Raw genomic sequence first — 19078 nt, forward strand, 5'->3', positions numbered from 1 at the left:
TACAGAAAAGAGTAAACCCTCAAAAAAGGCTCAGGATAGAAAATTCTGCCCTCAGTATCAGTTACATAAAGTGTGCACTTGCAGGTACACACACACACACACACACACACACACACACACACACCCCTTAAGCTTCTTATGAACTAATTCTCATCTATAGAGAGTGCACACCTATATTGAAGGAGATGTTTAGAATAAAAATGAAGATGTACCTGAAAAACTTCTTCAGATGCACAAGTCTCAGTGTAGCAATGAATTTAATATTAAAACAGAATCAAAACAACACAACATGCTCTTCCAAATTAATAACCCAAAAGTAATGAAACACAAAGAAAAACACCTAGATCTTCTAGAAAAAAATACTTCAAAGAATCTTAGCTATGTATAAACAACTCAAAGAGATATGAATGTACTAGAAAAGAACAAAAAGAAAGAAGTTAGTGAAATGTCAACATATATCCATAAGCAGCTTAATAAATATGTAGAATTTCCAAAGAAATGCCAAACTAAAATAATAGTGAATATGAAAAATTAAATAAGTCAAATAAAAACTTCAGTGATCACTCTGTAAATAGACTGGATCATGTTTGGAAAAAAGCAGAACTGGATGACAAAGTAGAGAAATCTGGTCACTCAGTAAAAGTTGATGAGAATAAAATAAAGGGTGTTAGACATGTTGAGGAGATTTAACTTTTAAATTATGGGCTAGAGGAAAAAGAAGACCATATAGCAAAGATATATAGAACCTTTTCAGTCATATAGAAAAATAATTCCAAAGTTGTCTATACATGTTTGAGATCTATAGAATACCAAAGACACAGGAACCTAAAAGAAACCCCCCATGACATCTTGTATTTAAAACATTAAAAGATACAAAATAAAAAATGTAAAAGAGAAAAGTCACTCACTTATAAAGCATGTCCATCAGAACAACAAATAAATATTTAACAAACACTTTAAAATCCAGCTTAGAAAGATGGATCAATTGTTTGTAAATACTACAGCTGGTAATCAAACTACTATACCCCCCAAAACTATTGGATTGAAAATCTTCTAATTATGTGATAAAATACTAATGCCAAAAAAACCTTAAGGAATAAAGAATTTATATTGGCTTATGGTTCAACAAGAACAGGGTGGTGGGGAATGCATAGAAATTTAAGAAGCCATACTCATAAAGTTTTATAAAATAACTGTCAAAATATGGTCTTAACAAGAACAGCAAAATATGTGCTAATGAGGATGGAAGAAAGCATAGGAAGCCACAACCCTACATAAAAAAGCTACAGCCAGCTAAGGAAGTGGGAGTGCAAGAGAAATGTTTTTATTCCAAGGAAGAGCAATAAAACTGGTTTTAAGTTCTAAATGATTAGCTCAAAAAATACATATATATCATATTGTCCAAATTGAGGACGTTTTATTGGTATATTTAGGAATACATATAAATATATATTATGTTTGTAACAACAATTAATTTTAAAATAATAGGCTAAAAATTTGAAAGAGGAAGAAAGAATATACAGAATGGCTTGGAGGAAGGAAAAGGAGAAATGAAATAATTTTAAATGAAGCACAGGTTTCTCAAGAGAAAATACAAATGGCTTGTTCCCACTTCTAGGGGCCCAAAAGAACACCAAGCTACATAAGCAAAACATAGTCAGTGGACTAAGCACAGTCCCTCGCAGGCTCCATGAACATAGATACTTATAGAAAGATAAGTGTATAAACATGTATGGATGAGATAAACCCATAATGTATTGTTAATTATGAAAAAGAAGAATGTAATTCTGTCATTTGCAGGAAAATGAATGGAAAGGAAAATCATCTCATCAACATAGATCAATCAGAGAGAGTATTGTACACTTTCTTTCCCATGAAGAAGCTATCTGAAAGTATGAGACAGACTAATAGAAGATGGGAAGGGATAACAGATAAAGAGTCACATAGAAGGAAGTTAGTCCATGATGAATGCATAATAAAAGCATGCATAGAAATATTACCGTGAGACCTATGTATTTACATAATTTATGTCAATAATTATGATAAATCACTAACATCCTCTTAGATTTCAGAATTTAAATATTTATTTCCATATGAAGAAAATAATATGTTTTGAACAAATCAAGAAACTATAAAAAATTATAAACCAATTGAAGAGCAAAGAGTTCAACACTTAGATTTGCCAAATGTTTTTATATAAGTTTATTATCAATCAAGACACAGGGTTGACTCTCAAACTACCTTTCTGGATAGAACTTATATGTCATAGTGTTTCTAGACGATGAAAAATACATTTTCCATGGATATATTTTCCATTCATAAGAGATAAGACAAGAAATGAATACTAATTTTATTTAGAATGTATCACTTTCAGTCATAGTTTTGTTATTTTTTTCTAAATATACAATGTTTAGAAAAATTCTTTCAGTATACTTTGTAAGATAAAGACTGAACAGAAAAAAATTCAATATTTACTGTGTATACTAGCATATTTTTCATTGGACGGTTGAAAAGATGGCAAATAAAAGTGATAAAGTGCTCCTCTGTATTTTTCTGTACACTGATCTATGACACACAGCCAAAATGCAAACCAAAGGATTGCAAGTCATACACATAGTTATTACAGGTATATAATACAAACCGGAGACTAAGTGCATGCTTACTATTCAAGTCTATCATAAATTACAGGTATCAGTTGTTTACTGTGTCTACTATTTATCAAAGACTTTACCAGAGCATCTTATGTAAGGAATCTTCCCCTTGTCAGAATAATTGCTATTCAGCAAATGAGTCTTTTGAAACAATGTACCTTTGAGTCAAATTGTACAATACTTCAAGACTTAAAAGAAGTGGATTCCTATGTGATACATATACCTATCAAAATATATTTGTTTCATATAGAAGAAAGTTATTCTTCAAGCGATAGTGAAGGCATAAAATTAGTTAATGTTACGCTGTTCTATAAATGCTTGACAGATAGGACCCCAAAACATCATCAAGAGTCTCTTTCAATAATAATGTGCAAGTATCATCAGTTTCCCATTTTAATTTTGACTTGGATTCTCTTCTCCTTTCCATGAGGTACTTATTACAAAGGTGATTATTGTTGTAAATATAAAATGATCATGAATATAATTCTTTGCATAACTAAATTTCTGAGCATTTAGATTTTCTCATTGCAAATGTATTATATACATATTACCTTAATTCACACAATACTTGCAAATCCCTTGCAAGGCAAATTTCATCATTATCATTTTTACATGAGTAATTTAGCATTCTGGAGTTTACAATAATACAATTAGGCTTTTTAGATTGGTGAATTGTACATTGCTTTAAATCAGCAGTACCCTGATCCTATTTTGGTTCTTTTTTACAATAACAAGGCTGTGGTTTCTTTGATTTCTAGAACAAAAGAACAACTCACATTTTAAAAACAATTTTGTCTGAAGTTACATTATTTTTAAACCTATGAGATCATATGTGTCATCTATATAATGATACGGCAGTAGAAAATGATTTGTCTAATGTGTAGCACGACAGAGTACATTTCATATATTCTATCTCATCACTCTAGAAAACATTTCTAAAAGTGACTCACTCCACAAACTACAAGCATAATCTTCGAAAATTGTAAACTCATTATTTCAAGTACTTTCAAAAAGATAACATTTGTATAATTCCCTAAACTTATTCTATTTAACCTTTCAAATGTATTTCAGCACAAGATGATTTTAAAACAAGGAGGAATAAATTTCACCTATAGGAATCCACTTAGCATTTAGCTGAGTGCTTCTTTCATTAGGAGGTTGAAAAACATCAATACACAGCCCGAGACCTACTCAAAATGCAGTTTCTTTACTTGCAAATGAAATACCAAAGAGTGTGATTACCTGTAACCGTTAACTCAGTGGTTCTTCTCACAACAAAGCCTCCATATTTTAATTCACAGGTATAGTTTCCAATGTCATCTTCTTTGACTTCTTTTATAAGCAAGGTATCTCTTTTGAATACAATACTCGGTCGCCATGTTTTTGTTCTACATTCCTACACAAACAACATCAAATTTGGTAGTACACACAGTAAGTAGAAAGTAAAATTATTTTACACCAATAAAAAATAATTTTGGTTTTATGTCTAAAAACAAAAACCCCAAACAACCAAACCAAAAAACAAAAAAGCAAAAAAGTTCTTCTGTAACATAAGCTCATCTCGAACTTGTTAGGTCACTTACATTAGAATTGAAGTCCTAATTGATCTGCCTCACAGGGGGATTATATATACACACAATTATGTCTGAAGCACAACAATTTTTTATACATTAAGTTTTACAGGAACTAAAGATTTGGATTCAATACTAAATTATATTATTTTTTTTCAAATCTTCAACTCAAGAACATCCTCTTAAGAATAATTTTATGGTCACATTAACTTGTAATGGTGTTACCTCTGTAGTAGACACATAGTAATTTGCTATATTCAGTAACATCATATACCTGTTAATCCCATTCAACAAAAAATTAAGTGTAAATAATTAATAGATTATTGTGAAATTGACTAATTGGTATACATAGCATAAAATTCAAATGGTGTTATTAAATAAACATTGAGAAATAGTTCTATAAGCTAAACATTTCTGTTCTAATATTTTATCAAAATATAATTGTGCTTATAAGAGCTGAACCTATACATATTATGTGCATTCTATAATCCATTGAAGAAAGAGTTAACATGTATGTCCAAGGTCTTTTTAATTTCTATGAATTCACAAAGAATTAATATGTATATGGTATCTGTCCAAAGACTTTTTGTTTTATTGTTTCTTTTGTGTACTCTTCATCTCTATTTCCTCTCTTCTCTGTGTGCCCTTGCATGTTCAGTAGCCTTTTTTCTCTTATCACCTGCACTTATATAGCTTGACTTCCTTAGTTGACTTTAGCAGTATCTCTTTCCTCTTGTGCTCCTCTATCTAGTTTGACACTATATTCTAACTCTTACAACTTCTTATTTACATGTACCCAAAACAGAATCTGCATATGTGAAAAATGTGGCTTTTTTTCTTTTTGAGACTGGGCAGCTTCTTTTATTATACTACTTTCAGATCTGTTTAGTGAAGTTATTTTTTCTCCTTATGGTTGAATAAAAGTCCATTGTGGACATATAACACATTTTCTTTTCCATTTATTTGTAGATGGTATATATATACTTGATACTTTTCCTTACTATTGTGCAAATGCAGCAGTGGGAATAGGTACATATGTATCTCTGTGGTAGGATATAGGATTGTTTGGGTCTATACCAAGAGTGGTGCAGTTCTGTCATATGGAAGTTTTATTTTGAATATTTTGAGAAATACCTATAAAGATTAGGATAAGAGCTATACTACAATATAATCTTATTAGTAGTGAATAAGAACTCCTAGTTTCCCACATCCCACAAATATCCATTTTCATTATTGATAGACACATCCAATTATGCTCTTTTTAATTATAATGTTATTGGCTCAAGAGACTTCTGGTTTTGCCAAAACATGAATCCCTATTCTCAGACTAGTATTTAAAGCAAAGGACAAAATTGTTTTAACACTTTTGAAACCATAGACAGGTAAACTTATTTACTGGCAAGTCAAATTTTTAAAACCCATAATAAGTGTGGGTAAATGTCTCTGTGAAATTATGTGTACAAGAAAATTTTCAGTTATTTCATGCCAAAGTATAGCTGTTATTTGCTTCTATTAGTTGCATAAGCAGTCCTAATTGCATTAAATGTACATTACAGTACTATACAATTAGTTTCCTAATGTCTACTATTTATGTAGCATAAAGTTAAGACTTAACTAAACACAAAAATTGAAAATGTTATGCATCTCTACCTCCCACTGCCATTATGATGCTTTTGATAGCTGAAATGATTATCAAAATGTGGAACCATCTCTGAATGAACAATGCGAAATCATCAAAAATTAATTGAAGTTGAGTTAATTTTAACTGAAAGGTAAATATGTATGTATATATGCTTGCTCTCATATTTCAGAAAAAAATTGAGAGATTTACTGCAAGTCATAAGGAAAAAATATATATCAAATTAATTTATTAGTAAAAACCAAAGCTTCAAGTCTAGAATGTTCACATAGAAATGACAGAAGAAAAATTATGTGGCTTTCAAAAATATGAGTCTCAAAATATTCAAAAACATTCCTGAGGATGACAGGCAAACTTCAGAATGCCTCGAATGAGATCCACTCAATTATCAAAATCCAGAAAAGAAACCAAGGAAGCTAATAATTTTGTGACTTTTGACATTCTCTAGGACAGAAAACCAAGGGAAGAGTTGACAAATTTTCAACACTTCCATTGATATTCTGAACTTCCATTGCTTTTTATCCAGAGTCAAAGTTGACTTTGGGAAGAATATTGTTAATTTTGAAGAAAAAATTTTGAACTTGTTCAGGTTTTTTGTTCCATTTTTAATAGTGTTTTAAAAAAATCGTTAACAATTATAAGGGTTTGCATTCTAATTCTGATAGGAATACAGTACATAATATAAAGTCTAATATCTCTCTCTCTCTCTCTCTCTCTATATATATATATATATACATATATATATATATATATATATATATTCAAACCATTGGACAAAGAAAACATTGAAGTAGGACTTTTATCTGTAAACAAACTGCTTCATATAAACATTCATAGTCTCTATATTCACGTTTTTTATCCAAGATAAATTGCTCTTAGGTGGTAAAAAAAAAGCTTAAAAACAAAGTAGTTTGGGAAGATCCATGAATATAAGTGATGTGACAGCAACAGGGGACTGGCCTTTTGTCTTTTAGAAGAAAATAATGCTAATAAAATTATTTTCTTGAGTTTTATTTATTAAGCAATTTATATTTGAAGATAATTAGATTATAGACAATGTTATGAACATTGAATATAATATTCCATTAAAATTAGGATACTATTTTATCACAGAAGAAAATAATTATTGCTTCTACTTTGCCTTGGGGTATGCTTGAATGCTAAACCCAGAAATATTTTTTCAAAATATTTTAGTTTCCCAATTTGTCAAACAGCTGTTGCTATATGTAATATTTAAATATAAACACAGCAGCTTATATAGCTTACCAATAGTACAAATGTTAACCAATATTTTATTACACCAAATCTGCTTATTTTTAAAATTTACAATGACATGGGGTTTTTGAGATAGGTAGACAATTAAAAGCATAAGACCAGGTTCAATTCCTAATATCCATGTGACCACTCACATCCATCCCTAACTACAGTCCTAAAGATCTAATTGCCTCTGTGGGTTTTGTGTGCACATGGTACATAGACAATAAATTCAGGTAAACACTTATACATGTAAAATAAAGTCTCATAAAATTCCTGTAAAGATGAACACAATTTGCTATAGTATTCTAGAAGTCATGAGCTATATATTAATCTTTCATCCAGATTTCTCTAGAATAAAATGCACATTAAATTATTTGCAGGCAATAAAATCTTTCAGAGTCCATACCTTGTACCAAAGGATTTCAGGTTCCCTGGTTGGTAATAAAAAGTCTTCTATGTCACGGCATGAAATTTCCTTGCTTTTGCTAAGTTCAGCTTTTTCAAAGTATTTCATCTTGGAATTGTAGCAAAGTCCAGTGTCATTTTCTCCTACTGTCAGTGAGATGGATACTTTCATACAGTATGTGGAGTTCCTGTAACAAAGCAGAATTTATATGTGACCTGTTGTGAATGGAAAGTAAATGGTGCCAACAGACTGTTAACATCTTCAGAAAAAATACGTAAAATAAGTATAGAGAAAATATCCATTGTTTAATGCTTTTGTTGGGAGATGCCTTGGTTTATTTTATGGATTGTCTACTGTTTACCAACTAAACAGTCCTTGGTCTTATACAGCAAGAATTGTACATTATACCCATTTTCCTCAAAAATTATATTTGGTTTTACTTGAAAAAATTAGTTAATACATACACTTTTATGTAGAACAATGAAAAGAATGAAGAAAAATTTAGGATAACAAAAATGTCCAACGTAGGTTTATGTTAAAACATGCAAACTAAGTAGAGAAGTACAAATGAAGGACACAAATAATGCCATGTATCTTCTATTGCACTTTTAGACTTGATAAGTGGAGAGATGCTTGATGACTTTGGGACAAAAACATATTTAGGAAAGTACTGAAATCAATCATTAGGTTTATAGGTACATGTCCATTTGGTTAAAACCTGGATACTGTTGTGTCAAAGGTCAATATTTTACTCATGGATTTTACAGAACTGGTGAACTAAGTCTCCATCCCTTGTTTTTTTTTGTTGTTGTTGTTTTGTATTGGTTTTGGTTTTTCTTGTTGAATTCTAAATCATGGTTAAACTTTACAATAATTTAGAGTAGAAATCATGATCAAATATTTTCTTTGAATAATTTGGAAAAAAGAAGACATAGACTATAATGTTATACTTTTGCTTGGTATTTGTATATCTGAATATTTAATATTATGTGATGCTGAGGAGTGAAAATAAAAGATAAAGTATTACATTTAAATGTTGGTAAAGAAGTATTTATTAAGTATCCAACAATTCATTGCATACTTGTTCATTGATCTTCTATTTAAAATGCCATTTCTTATTATCTTTGTAGTATTAGACATGATGGGGGACAGAACATAGGTATATCAGTAGTTAATAGTTATATTGAGTAGCAAAATATGTACAATAAGTAAGACAATTTTAAATATAGGTAATGTTATCTACCTATAATAACAACCTTACAAGTTGATTTAAAACATCCATAAATAAAACAATGACCTATATAAACATTAGTCCAACATCTTAAAAGCTGCAAAGAGTATGTTCTCAGGAGTTTTGCTACAATGATAAAATAAATTTTCTGTCCTTAGCCTCTTAGAAAAAAGTAAGAAAGTTGCACATGTAAACAATTTTAAAGCTAATTTAATATAAAATGGAAAAATCATATAAACTACTAAAATGTTGTCAAAGAAACAAGGTTTCCTAACTAATAGGATTGTTTTCAAAACCTGGAATGAGTGAAAACTGGATATGTTAGAGAGCACTCAAGAAATGTAGATTCACAGGAGCCACCCTGAGTGTCATGTAATCTATGAGTTCAACTTGAAAATGGACGAAAACAAATGTGTATATTGGAAAGATTTTGTTCTATTGTAATGAAAAAAGTGATACAATCAGAAGGACAGAAAACTAAATGCAATTCAACAAAATGGAAAAGAACTTCATTCGTGTAGGAAAACTGACAACTTAAAATAGTCATTTAATAATGACATAGTAAAGAAAGGTCAAGTCCAAAATGTACTTGAGACATTAAATCAATAAAAAAAATAAAATAGCATGGAACCAAACAGGGAGCCACATAAGATGTTTTCTTTTTCCGAGTTGAAAATATGAAAAGTAGACCAAATGCTTCATTATGGAAAATAATAAAACAAAAAGAATTCTGTGAGAATATAAATGTGTGAAATTTTAGCTCAAGTTTTAGAACAAAGTACAGGTTAAGCATTTTGAGGCCTTCTTGGATGGTGGCTTATATAATATATGATGTTATTCCAATGCATTATATTCAAATCATAGTAAGGTAGTTTTGTCAGAAAAAGTAATTATTGAGCATCTAACTATATTAACATTCAATAAAACTAGATAAAATAGTCAGGTTTCATGTTAACATATAATGAGTGAGCACATTATAGACATTTTGAGGAATGCAGACACTAAAGTATATTCTTTTTTTAAAGATTTATTCATTTATTATATATAAGTACACTGTAGCTGTCTTCAGATACACCAGAAGAGGGAATCGGATCTCTTTACAGATGGTTGTGAGCCACCATGTGGTTGCTGGGAATTGAACTCATGACCTCTGGAAGAGCAGTCGGGTGCTCTTAACCACTGAGCCATCTCTCCAGCCCACTAAAGTATATTCTAATCTCATCCAATTTTCTATATTTTGTGATATTATTTTTCCTTAGAGATGAATGACATTCTATTTTATAAATTTACAAATTTTCATTATCCATTAATTTGATGATTCAATTGGTTCTTTGGTTTTTTTTGTTTTTGTTTTGTTTGTTATTTTTTATATAGCTAATAAAGCAGCAATACACATAGAGGTAAAAATAACTCTATTGAAGAGTAAGGCGGCCCACTCTCTCTCTATCAATATCAAATTAAATGGATAGGAACTTGAAGCAATCCCACTAATATCAGGGACTAGACAAGGCTGCCCACTTTCTCCCTACTTATTCAATTAGTACTCAAAGTCCTAGTCAGAGCAATCAGACAACAAAAGGAGATCATGAAGGATGCAAATTGGAAAGAAAGAAGTGAAAATATCACTATTTACAGATGATCTGATAATATATTTAAGTGACCCCAAGAGTTCCACCAGAGAAATACTAAGCCTGGTAAACGACTTAAGCAAAGTGGCTGGGAACAAAAGTAACTCATACAAATAAGTAGCCTTCCTCTACTCAAAGTATAAACAGGCTAAAAAGAAAACAGGGAAATGACACCCTACACAATAGTCACAAATTACATAAAATACCTTGGTGTGACTCTAACCAAGCAAGTGAAAGATCTGTATGACAAGAACTTCAAGTCTCTGAAGAAAAAAATTAAAGAAGATCTCAGAGGGTGGAAAGATCTCCCATGGTCATGGATTGGTTGGATTAATATAGTAAAAATGATCATTTTTCAAAAAGCAATCTCCAGATTCAATGCAATGCCCATCAAAATTCCAACTCAATTCTTCATAGAGTTAGAAAGAGCCATTTGCAAACTCATTTGAAATAATAACAACAACAACAACAAAACCAAAAAATAAAAACAAAACAAAACAAAACAAACAAACAAAAAAAAACAGGATAGGGACAACTATCCTAACAATAAAAGAACTCCTGGGGGAATCAAAATCCCTGACCTCAAGCAGTATTACAGAACAATAGTGATAAAAAGCATTTTATGGTATTGGTACATAGACAGGCAGGTAGATCAGTGGAGTAGAATTGAAGACCCAGGAATGAACCCACACACCTATAGTCATTTGTTCTTTGACCAAGGAGCTATAACCATCCAATGGAGAAAAGATAACATTTTCAACAAATGGTGCTGGTTCAACTGGAGGTCAGCATGTAGAAGAATGCAAATCAACCCATTCCTATCACCCTGTACAAAGCTCAAGTCTATATGGACCAAGGACCTCCACATCAAAACAGATTCACTCAAACTAATAGAAGAAGAAGTGAGGAAGAAGTCTCAATCACATGGGCACTGCGGAAGATTTCCTGAACATAATAGCAATGGCTTATGCTCTAAGATCAAGAATTGACAAATGGGACCTCATGAAACTGCAAAGCTTCTGTAAGGCAAAGGACAATGTCATTAGGACAAAATGGCAACCAATAGATTGGGAAAAGATCTTTGCCAATCCTGCATCTGATAGAGGGCTAATATCCAAACTATACAAAGAACTCAAGGAGTTAGACTCTGGAGAGCCAAATAAACTTATTAAAAATTGGGTAAAGAGCTAAACAAAGAACTCTTAGCTGAGGAATATCAAATGGCTGAGAAGTACCTAAAGACTGAACATCCTAAACATCAGGGAAATGCAAATCAAAACAACCCTGAGATTCCACTTCACACCAGTCAGAATGGCTAAGTTCAAAAACTCAGGTGACAGCAGATGCTAGTGAGGATGTGGAGAAAGAGGAACACTCCTTCATTATTGGTGGGATTGAAAGATGGTACAACCTTTCTGGAAATCAGTCTGGAGGTTCCTCAGAAAATTGTACATTGCACTACCTGATGACCCAGTTATCTCTCTCTTGGGCATATACCGAAAAGATGCTCTAACATACAACAAAGACCCGTGCTCCACTATGTTCATAGCAGCCTTATTTATAATAGCCAGAAGCTGGAAAGAACCCAGATGCCCTTCAACAGATGAATGGATACAGAAAATGTGGTACATCTACACAATGGAGTACTACTCAGGTATCAAAACAGTGACTTTATATAATTCAAAGGTTAATGGTTGGAACTAGAAAATACCATCTTGAATGAGTTAACCCAATCACAGAAAAAACATACATGGTATGCACTCACTGATAAGTGGATATTACCCCAAAAGCTCAAATTACCCAGGTACAATCCACAGACCACATGAACCTCAAGAAGAAGGATGACCAAAGTGTGGATGCTTCATTTCTTCTTAAAAGTGGGAACAAAAATAGTAATAGGAGGTGATATGGAGACAGACTTTGGAGCAGCAACAGAAGGAACGGCCATTCAGAGCCTGTCCCATATGTGATATATATATATATATAGATATATAGATAGATAGATAGATAGATAGATAGATAGATAGATATAGATATAGATATAGATATAGATATAGATATAGACACACACACACACACACACACACACACACACACACACACACACACACACACACACACACACATTCACCAAGACTCGGTAAGATTGATGAAGCTAAGAATTGCATGCTGGCAGGAACCGGATATAGATGTTTCCTGAGAGACACAGCCAGAGCATGTCAAATACAGAGGCGAATGCTAGCAGCAAACCACTGAACTGAGAACAGGTTCCCCGTTGGAGGAATTAGAGAAAGAATAGAAAGAGCTGAAGGGGTTTGCAACCCCATAAGAACAACAATGCCACCCAAACAGAGGTCCCAGGGACTGAACCACTATTCAAAGACTCTACATGGACTGACCCATGGCTCCAGCTGCATATGTAGCTTAGGATGGCTTTGTTGGGCACCAAAGAATGGGAAAGCCCTTGGTTCTGCTAAGTTTGAACCCCCCAGTGTAAGGAAATGTTGAAGGGGTGGGAATGGGGTGTGGATGAGGAGAGGAACACCCTTATAGAAGAAGAGGAGTGTGAGAGGATAGGGGGCTAATGGACAGGAAAAACCGGGAAAGGGAATATCATTTGAAATATAAATTAAAAATTCCACTAAAAAGTATAACTATCACAAAAATTAAAATATATACTATATATACATATATAATTTAAATAATTGTTACTTTTATCCTAAAGAAGTACCTAGCAAGTATGTCGGAAAAACCTTATAAACCACATATTCTTTCATAATAAATTAAAAACAAGCGAGCAGTTATATTGTTTAGCTATGAAGCACTTTTAAAGTTCAATGTAGGCAGCCTGTCATTCTACTAATGTATATAGAATAAGGTTTAAATAAATTCATTTTTATCTCTTAAGTCAAAGGACCCAGATATTTCTAAGCAATGAATCAGTGTATTCTAAATTGGTATCTTGCACGTAAACTTTTGAGTTGTATGACTATTATGTTATTTCTGTTTTCAATTTCCTGCTAAGTTCTGTTTGCCTGTTACACACATAATTGTATTTTGTCACACACATGTATCTTATACAGTTATGTTATAAGAAAAAGAACTTCATAGTCCAACAGTAGGGACCTAGATTCCAATTATGTATTTGAACACTCGGGACTACTAGTATCAATTTAGTCTTTCATATTCCTTTTTCTTATTTTTATAAAAACATACTTTTGTGGGTTTCCAACCTGTTAAAACATGAATAGAGTTGAGAACATTGTCTATCATATAATGAGTCATTGGTCATTGTTAGACCATATTGCCACTATATCCTTCATTCTTGTTTCCTAATTCAACTGTGTAGTGCATTCCCACAGATTTTGATCAATAGGTAGATTAGAAAATATAATGATGTGATGCCTTTAGGTTTTCAATGTGTAATTACTGCAAAGCATAATAGGGGAATAACTATGTCCCTATATATTGTTTTGTTTTGTTCTAGTTTAAGAATAACTGAATGGGCTGAACAAGAATGGCTAAAGTTTAAAGAGAACATCGACTCCCTGTCTGTGGTATTATCATTTTCTTTTTTTCATTTTTATTGAATATTTTATGTATTTACATTTTAAATGGTATTCCCTTTCCTGATTACCCACAATTCTATCCCCCTTCCACCTGCTTCTTTGAGGATGCTCTCCATCCCACATATCCACTCCCACTTCAACACCCTGTCATTTCCCTTCACTGGGGAAATGAGCCTTCACAGGGCCAAGGACATTTCCTCCTACTGATGCTGGACAATGCCATCCTCTGCTACATATGTGGCTGAAGTCATGGGTCCCTCCATGTATATTCATTGGTTGGTGGTTTAGTCCCTGAGAGAGAGCTCTGATGGGGTCTGATTGGTTGATATTGTTCTTCCTCCTATGGGGTTGCAAATCCCTTCAGATCCTTCAGTCTTTTCTCTAACTCCTCCATTGGGCTCCCCTTGTTCAGTCCAATGGGTAGTTGCAAGCATCCTCATCTGTATCAGTAGGACTCTGGCAGAGTCTCTCAGGAGACACCCATATCTGACTCCTGTCAGCAAGCACTTCTTGCTACAACTACAATTACCTTGTGATCATTCCCTCTACGCATGATAATATATAATTTGGTGACTCTCTCTAGCAAGATTATCAGCAGTAGTGACTGGGTTTGGTTGGTGCATATGGGATGGATTCTAAGGTGGGGCAATCTCTTGGTGACTTTTTCTTCAGTTTCTGTCCCACTCTTTTTCCCTATATTTCCTCCTATGAGTATTTTTGTCTCCTCTTCTAAGAAGGACTGAAACATCCACATTTTGCTATTTGTTCTTAAGCTTTATATGATCTATGAATTGTATCTTGGGTATTTAGAGCTTTTGGGTTAATATCTACTTATCACTGAATGCATACCATGTGTGTTCTTTTGTGACTGGATTACCTAACGCAGGATGATATTTTCTAGTCCCATCCATTTGCCTAGGCATTTTATGAGGTCATGGTTTTTAATAGCTGAGTAGTACTCCATTCTGCAAATGTACCATATATTTTGTATCCATTTCTCTGTTGAAGATGTTGAAGGACAACTGACTTCTTTCTAGTTTCTGGCTATTATAAAGAAGGCTGCTATGAACATAATCAAGCATGTGTCCTTGTTGTATGTTGGAGCATCTTTTGCATATATGTTCAGAAGTAGTTTAGTTGTGTTCTCAGGTAGTACTATGTAGGTAGGTGGCAGGAGGAGCACCCTCATAGAAGCAGGGGGAGGGGATATGTAATAGAGGATTTCTGGAGGGGAAACCAGAAAATGGGAATAACATTTGAAATGTAAATACATAAAATATCCAATGAAAACAAATTAATAAAATTGAAAATAATTTCTTTATATGTGGGCTCTGTAAGTTACTAGAACACACAGATAACCTCCTAAAATTTCTCATCAGTATGCTACTTGGAAGTAGGGAATAATATTTAACTGTGTGTATCAGGAGTTTTCAAATAATTCTTTCTAAAAGGAAGATAACATTGCAGAAGTATGGAAAATTTCTTCTCAGGTTGTATAGGTAAGAGTGCAGAACAAAAAGAGTAGGTGGGGAAATTTTGCATGTGTATGATTAGCTGAAGAAGTATATTAAAATTATTTTATACAATATGTTAGCATAGGACAACTTCAATTACCTAGTGATAATTCCCTCTATGCATGATAAAATATAGTTTGGTGACTCTCTTTCTCTAACAAGATTGCCAGTGACATGATTATTAAATGTGTTCTCTAACAACATTAGTAAATATTTGAATTTTATATTATTTTAATTCCTTGCTTCTCTGGGGGAAATAATACCATTTCTACAATGCTTAGCAATCTTTTCTCATATCATGAGATATTGTACAAGAAAATCAGAGATTTAATCATGGTCTTTAAAACAATATAGTGAGTCTATGCATTTTCATTGGCCAGTTTTAAAGTTACTATCTATATTTTGTATAATTTTAAAGGCACATAGTACTTTTGTTTCCATTATTGTGTTGTATGTTCATTATATACATAAAATATTCTCTGTGTCTCTGTCTCTGTCTCTGTCTCTCTCTCCCTCTGTTTCTTTCTCTATGTACAGTATGCCTGTGCATATATGTATTGCATGGTATATGTGTGTGCACATTTGTGTGTGCGTGTGTGTCTCAGAGGATAACTTTGTGGAGGTATTTTGATATTTCAAACTTTACATTGATTCAAAGAATCAAGCATATTACCAGGCATGTAAAACTATTGCCTTTACATAGTGAAACCATCTCTCTGGATAAGATACATAATAATTTTGAGCCATCACAGATATGTGGTGATTGAAGCAGTTATTACAGATTTAAATAGAACTCAACTGTATGGAAGGCAGTTCAGTAATAAATTTGATCCTTGGTCTGATTATTGGCAGTGTGAATCAATAAAGATAAGAATGAAAGAGAAAAGAAAAGGGAGAAGGAGGGGAAGGAGAAGGAAGAGAAGTAGGAGGATGTAGAGTCAATGGAGGAGGAGGAGCAGGGGAAGAAGGAGAAGGGCCAAACTTGGGTTGTGGAGTTCATGTCTCAAAATTTATTAAGCCTTGAGTGTAATTTGATGCTTTATTTCTAAGCTGAAAACCTTCTGTTTCTTTCTGTATTTTTTTGTGTATTGTGCCGTGGGTTTTTATAGTGATGCCTGGAGCTATGTATGTGGCCCCTTTCTCACATCTTATCTTTCTTAAATAACTATGTTTGTAGCTACTGACACTAAATGTGAGATTTGTTTGGATTAGTTTTTCTTCTCAGAGGACTCTGAAGGACCTATTGATTTAACTGTGGCTGAAATTGGCCCTTGCTGAAAAGATTAGAACAAAAGCATCCAGCAGCTAACAACTGAGAGTGCTGGCTTATTGCCTTCTCATTCAGAATTCTATTTTTTTCACATAGCTGGTGAAGTGAGCTTGTCTGAAAAGTATAAATTTAAATCATTTCTTTCATTTTTCATGGAAACCAATCAATATAATATTATCATTTTAATTTTTTACTTTATATTCCTGGAATATTATAGCTAATGAAGCTCCAGCATGGAAAATTGTATTCTAGTATTTCTCTGAGTTATTCTTGAAAAAAGTCTTATCTCTGTAGAATCTCAGAGTAATGTAGATTAAAGGAGGGAAGGAGAATAAGTCTAGCTCTCTGATAGAAATTCAGGCGCAGTATACTGGCTCAAAGGGAAGTACATTACTAATAATTTCTTCATGAAGGAATATGAGAAAAATTCTTAATATTTACCAATTTATTCCTTTATTTTAGTCTTGACAATCACAGTTTATATTTATTGTATCTAAATCTGAGGGACTTTTGTTCTTTCAAAAGGAAATTTCATTCTCATTTGTAAGCATTCACCATTTTTTCTTTTTCTTCTTACCATCTGTAGCAACCAATCTGTTTCATGCCTCCAAGGATACTTTTAATCTGGATATATCATAGAGGTTTGGCATTTTATGTCTGGTCTTTTTAACTTAACATAATGACAAAGTTTATCCACATTTTGGTATGCATCAGTAAGAACATTACTGGCTGATTTTCCCTCTTCAGAACACGCCAATTTCTAATGACACATGGATTACAACCTATGCAGGAATCTTTCACTTATAGTTGTTTGTTAAATTTAAGGATTACAAAAGTCTACTGATCTCCCTGTAAGTGCTTAGTGAACATAGTAGATTCTCTTAACAATTATGTCAAATAAATATATGAATAAACTATCAGTTGATTTCTACTCAGTATGAATTATATTTATTTTTGACTACCTAAAATTTTGCCACTAAGATCCCAAGCCTCCACATTCATATGGGTTTCTATTGTCTCTTGTTTTATATCTCTTTGAAATAGCATACTTAGCAGATGATACACTTTGCTAGCCTAGCAAAAAGGTAAAATAGAAATGTAAAGTCTTACTAGTACTCAATTCTTACATAATAATAATCACCTCATGAACTATTTATCCTATATTACAAACATCAATCTTCATTCTAGCTTTAGTTGTTTTTGATATGAAAGAACACAGAGAAATTAGATAAATGTGTCAGTCATAGCTGTGTAATTTGCAAACCATGTTTTGCTTTGCAAGGTTCACATAGACAGTTTTTTAAAGATTATCATAATACTTTTATTATTAATCTTGCAAATGAGGGAGGACATCTCCTGGAATATTGTGCATAAATATCCAGGGATGTAGATAATCAGCTTGTTGTGTATTTCACAAAATTCTTTTACAGTAAAAAATCCAGAAAGCTCTTCAACAGAGCAAACAAATTTTATTGACCATTAAAGAAGAAACAGATCAGTGTTTGCTAAAATATTATTCATTCACAAATAGATTTAAGAGAGATAATTGGTTTTTTAAATCTCACTTTATCACATTTAGCCCTTTCCAGTAATGTTAAAGAAACAGCACCCTGAATTAATTTTATATTAGTGAGTCTGTAAATATTTTCTCCTTGACATAATGGGACAGAAGTTTTTCATTAGTTCTGTGCATGTCAAAGTATTTCTTGAAAATTATCTTGTTTTCCTTGACTTTAAATGAAAAATAACTGCAAGAAATTAGGAAAATGAATTGTGAAGATGACAAATAACAATCATTAAAATAAACTTTTATATAACTCTCCCAACTGTACATAGACATGAAATATAATGCATTCTGTTAAAAATGGGTCTGCATTTCATTTGGATCCATTTACATATTGTATTTTCTATGTGTATTTCTTTTAATATTGAACTCTCACATGTTTCTCTTTCTCTCTCTCTCTCTCTCTCTCTCTGTCTCTCTATCTCTCTCTGTCTCTGTCTCTCTCGATCCATCCATTCATCTCCCTATGGAAACTGTTTTACACACACACAGACACACACACACACACACACACAAAACATGGTCTCATATAAGTCTTGTGACTTTAATGGGTACTATCATTCAAAGGCACATAAATAAAGAACCAAATCTAATATACATGACAGGGGAAAGATTTTGTTTCTGAGCTGGGAGCTGGGATACTTCATTGAGAATGGCTATTTCCAGCTCCCTCAATTTATATGCTAATTTCATATTTTAATTTTTCTTTATGTCACAATAATAATCCACTGTATATGTACATTATCTTTAACCATTAGTTAGTTGATGGATATCAAGG

At 32.5% G+C, this 19078-nt stretch overlaps 1 protein-coding gene across 1 annotated transcript in view; it reads right to left on the reverse strand.

Moving 5' to 3' along the window:
* The window catches only part of Il1rapl1 (interleukin 1 receptor accessory protein-like 1), a 1504224-nt gene that overhangs the window by 623464 nt on the left and 861682 nt on the right, over positions 1-19078 (reverse strand). Inside the window, exons 4-5 of the mRNA NM_177935.3 lie at positions 7525-7711; positions 3894-4047 (exon numbers count right to left, since the gene is read on the reverse strand). Of these exons, the coding sequence (NP_808796.2) occupies positions 3894-4047; positions 7525-7711 (341 nt within the window). The remainder of the gene's footprint in view (positions 1-3893; positions 4048-7524; positions 7712-19078) is intronic.

Source organism: Rattus norvegicus, chromosome X (assembly GCF_021556685.1).
Source record: "Rattus norvegicus strain SHRSP/BbbUtx chromosome X, alternate assembly SHRSP_T2T, whole genome shotgun sequence".
Classification (NCBI taxonomy): Eukaryota; Metazoa; Chordata; class Mammalia; order Rodentia; family Muridae; genus Rattus; species Rattus norvegicus.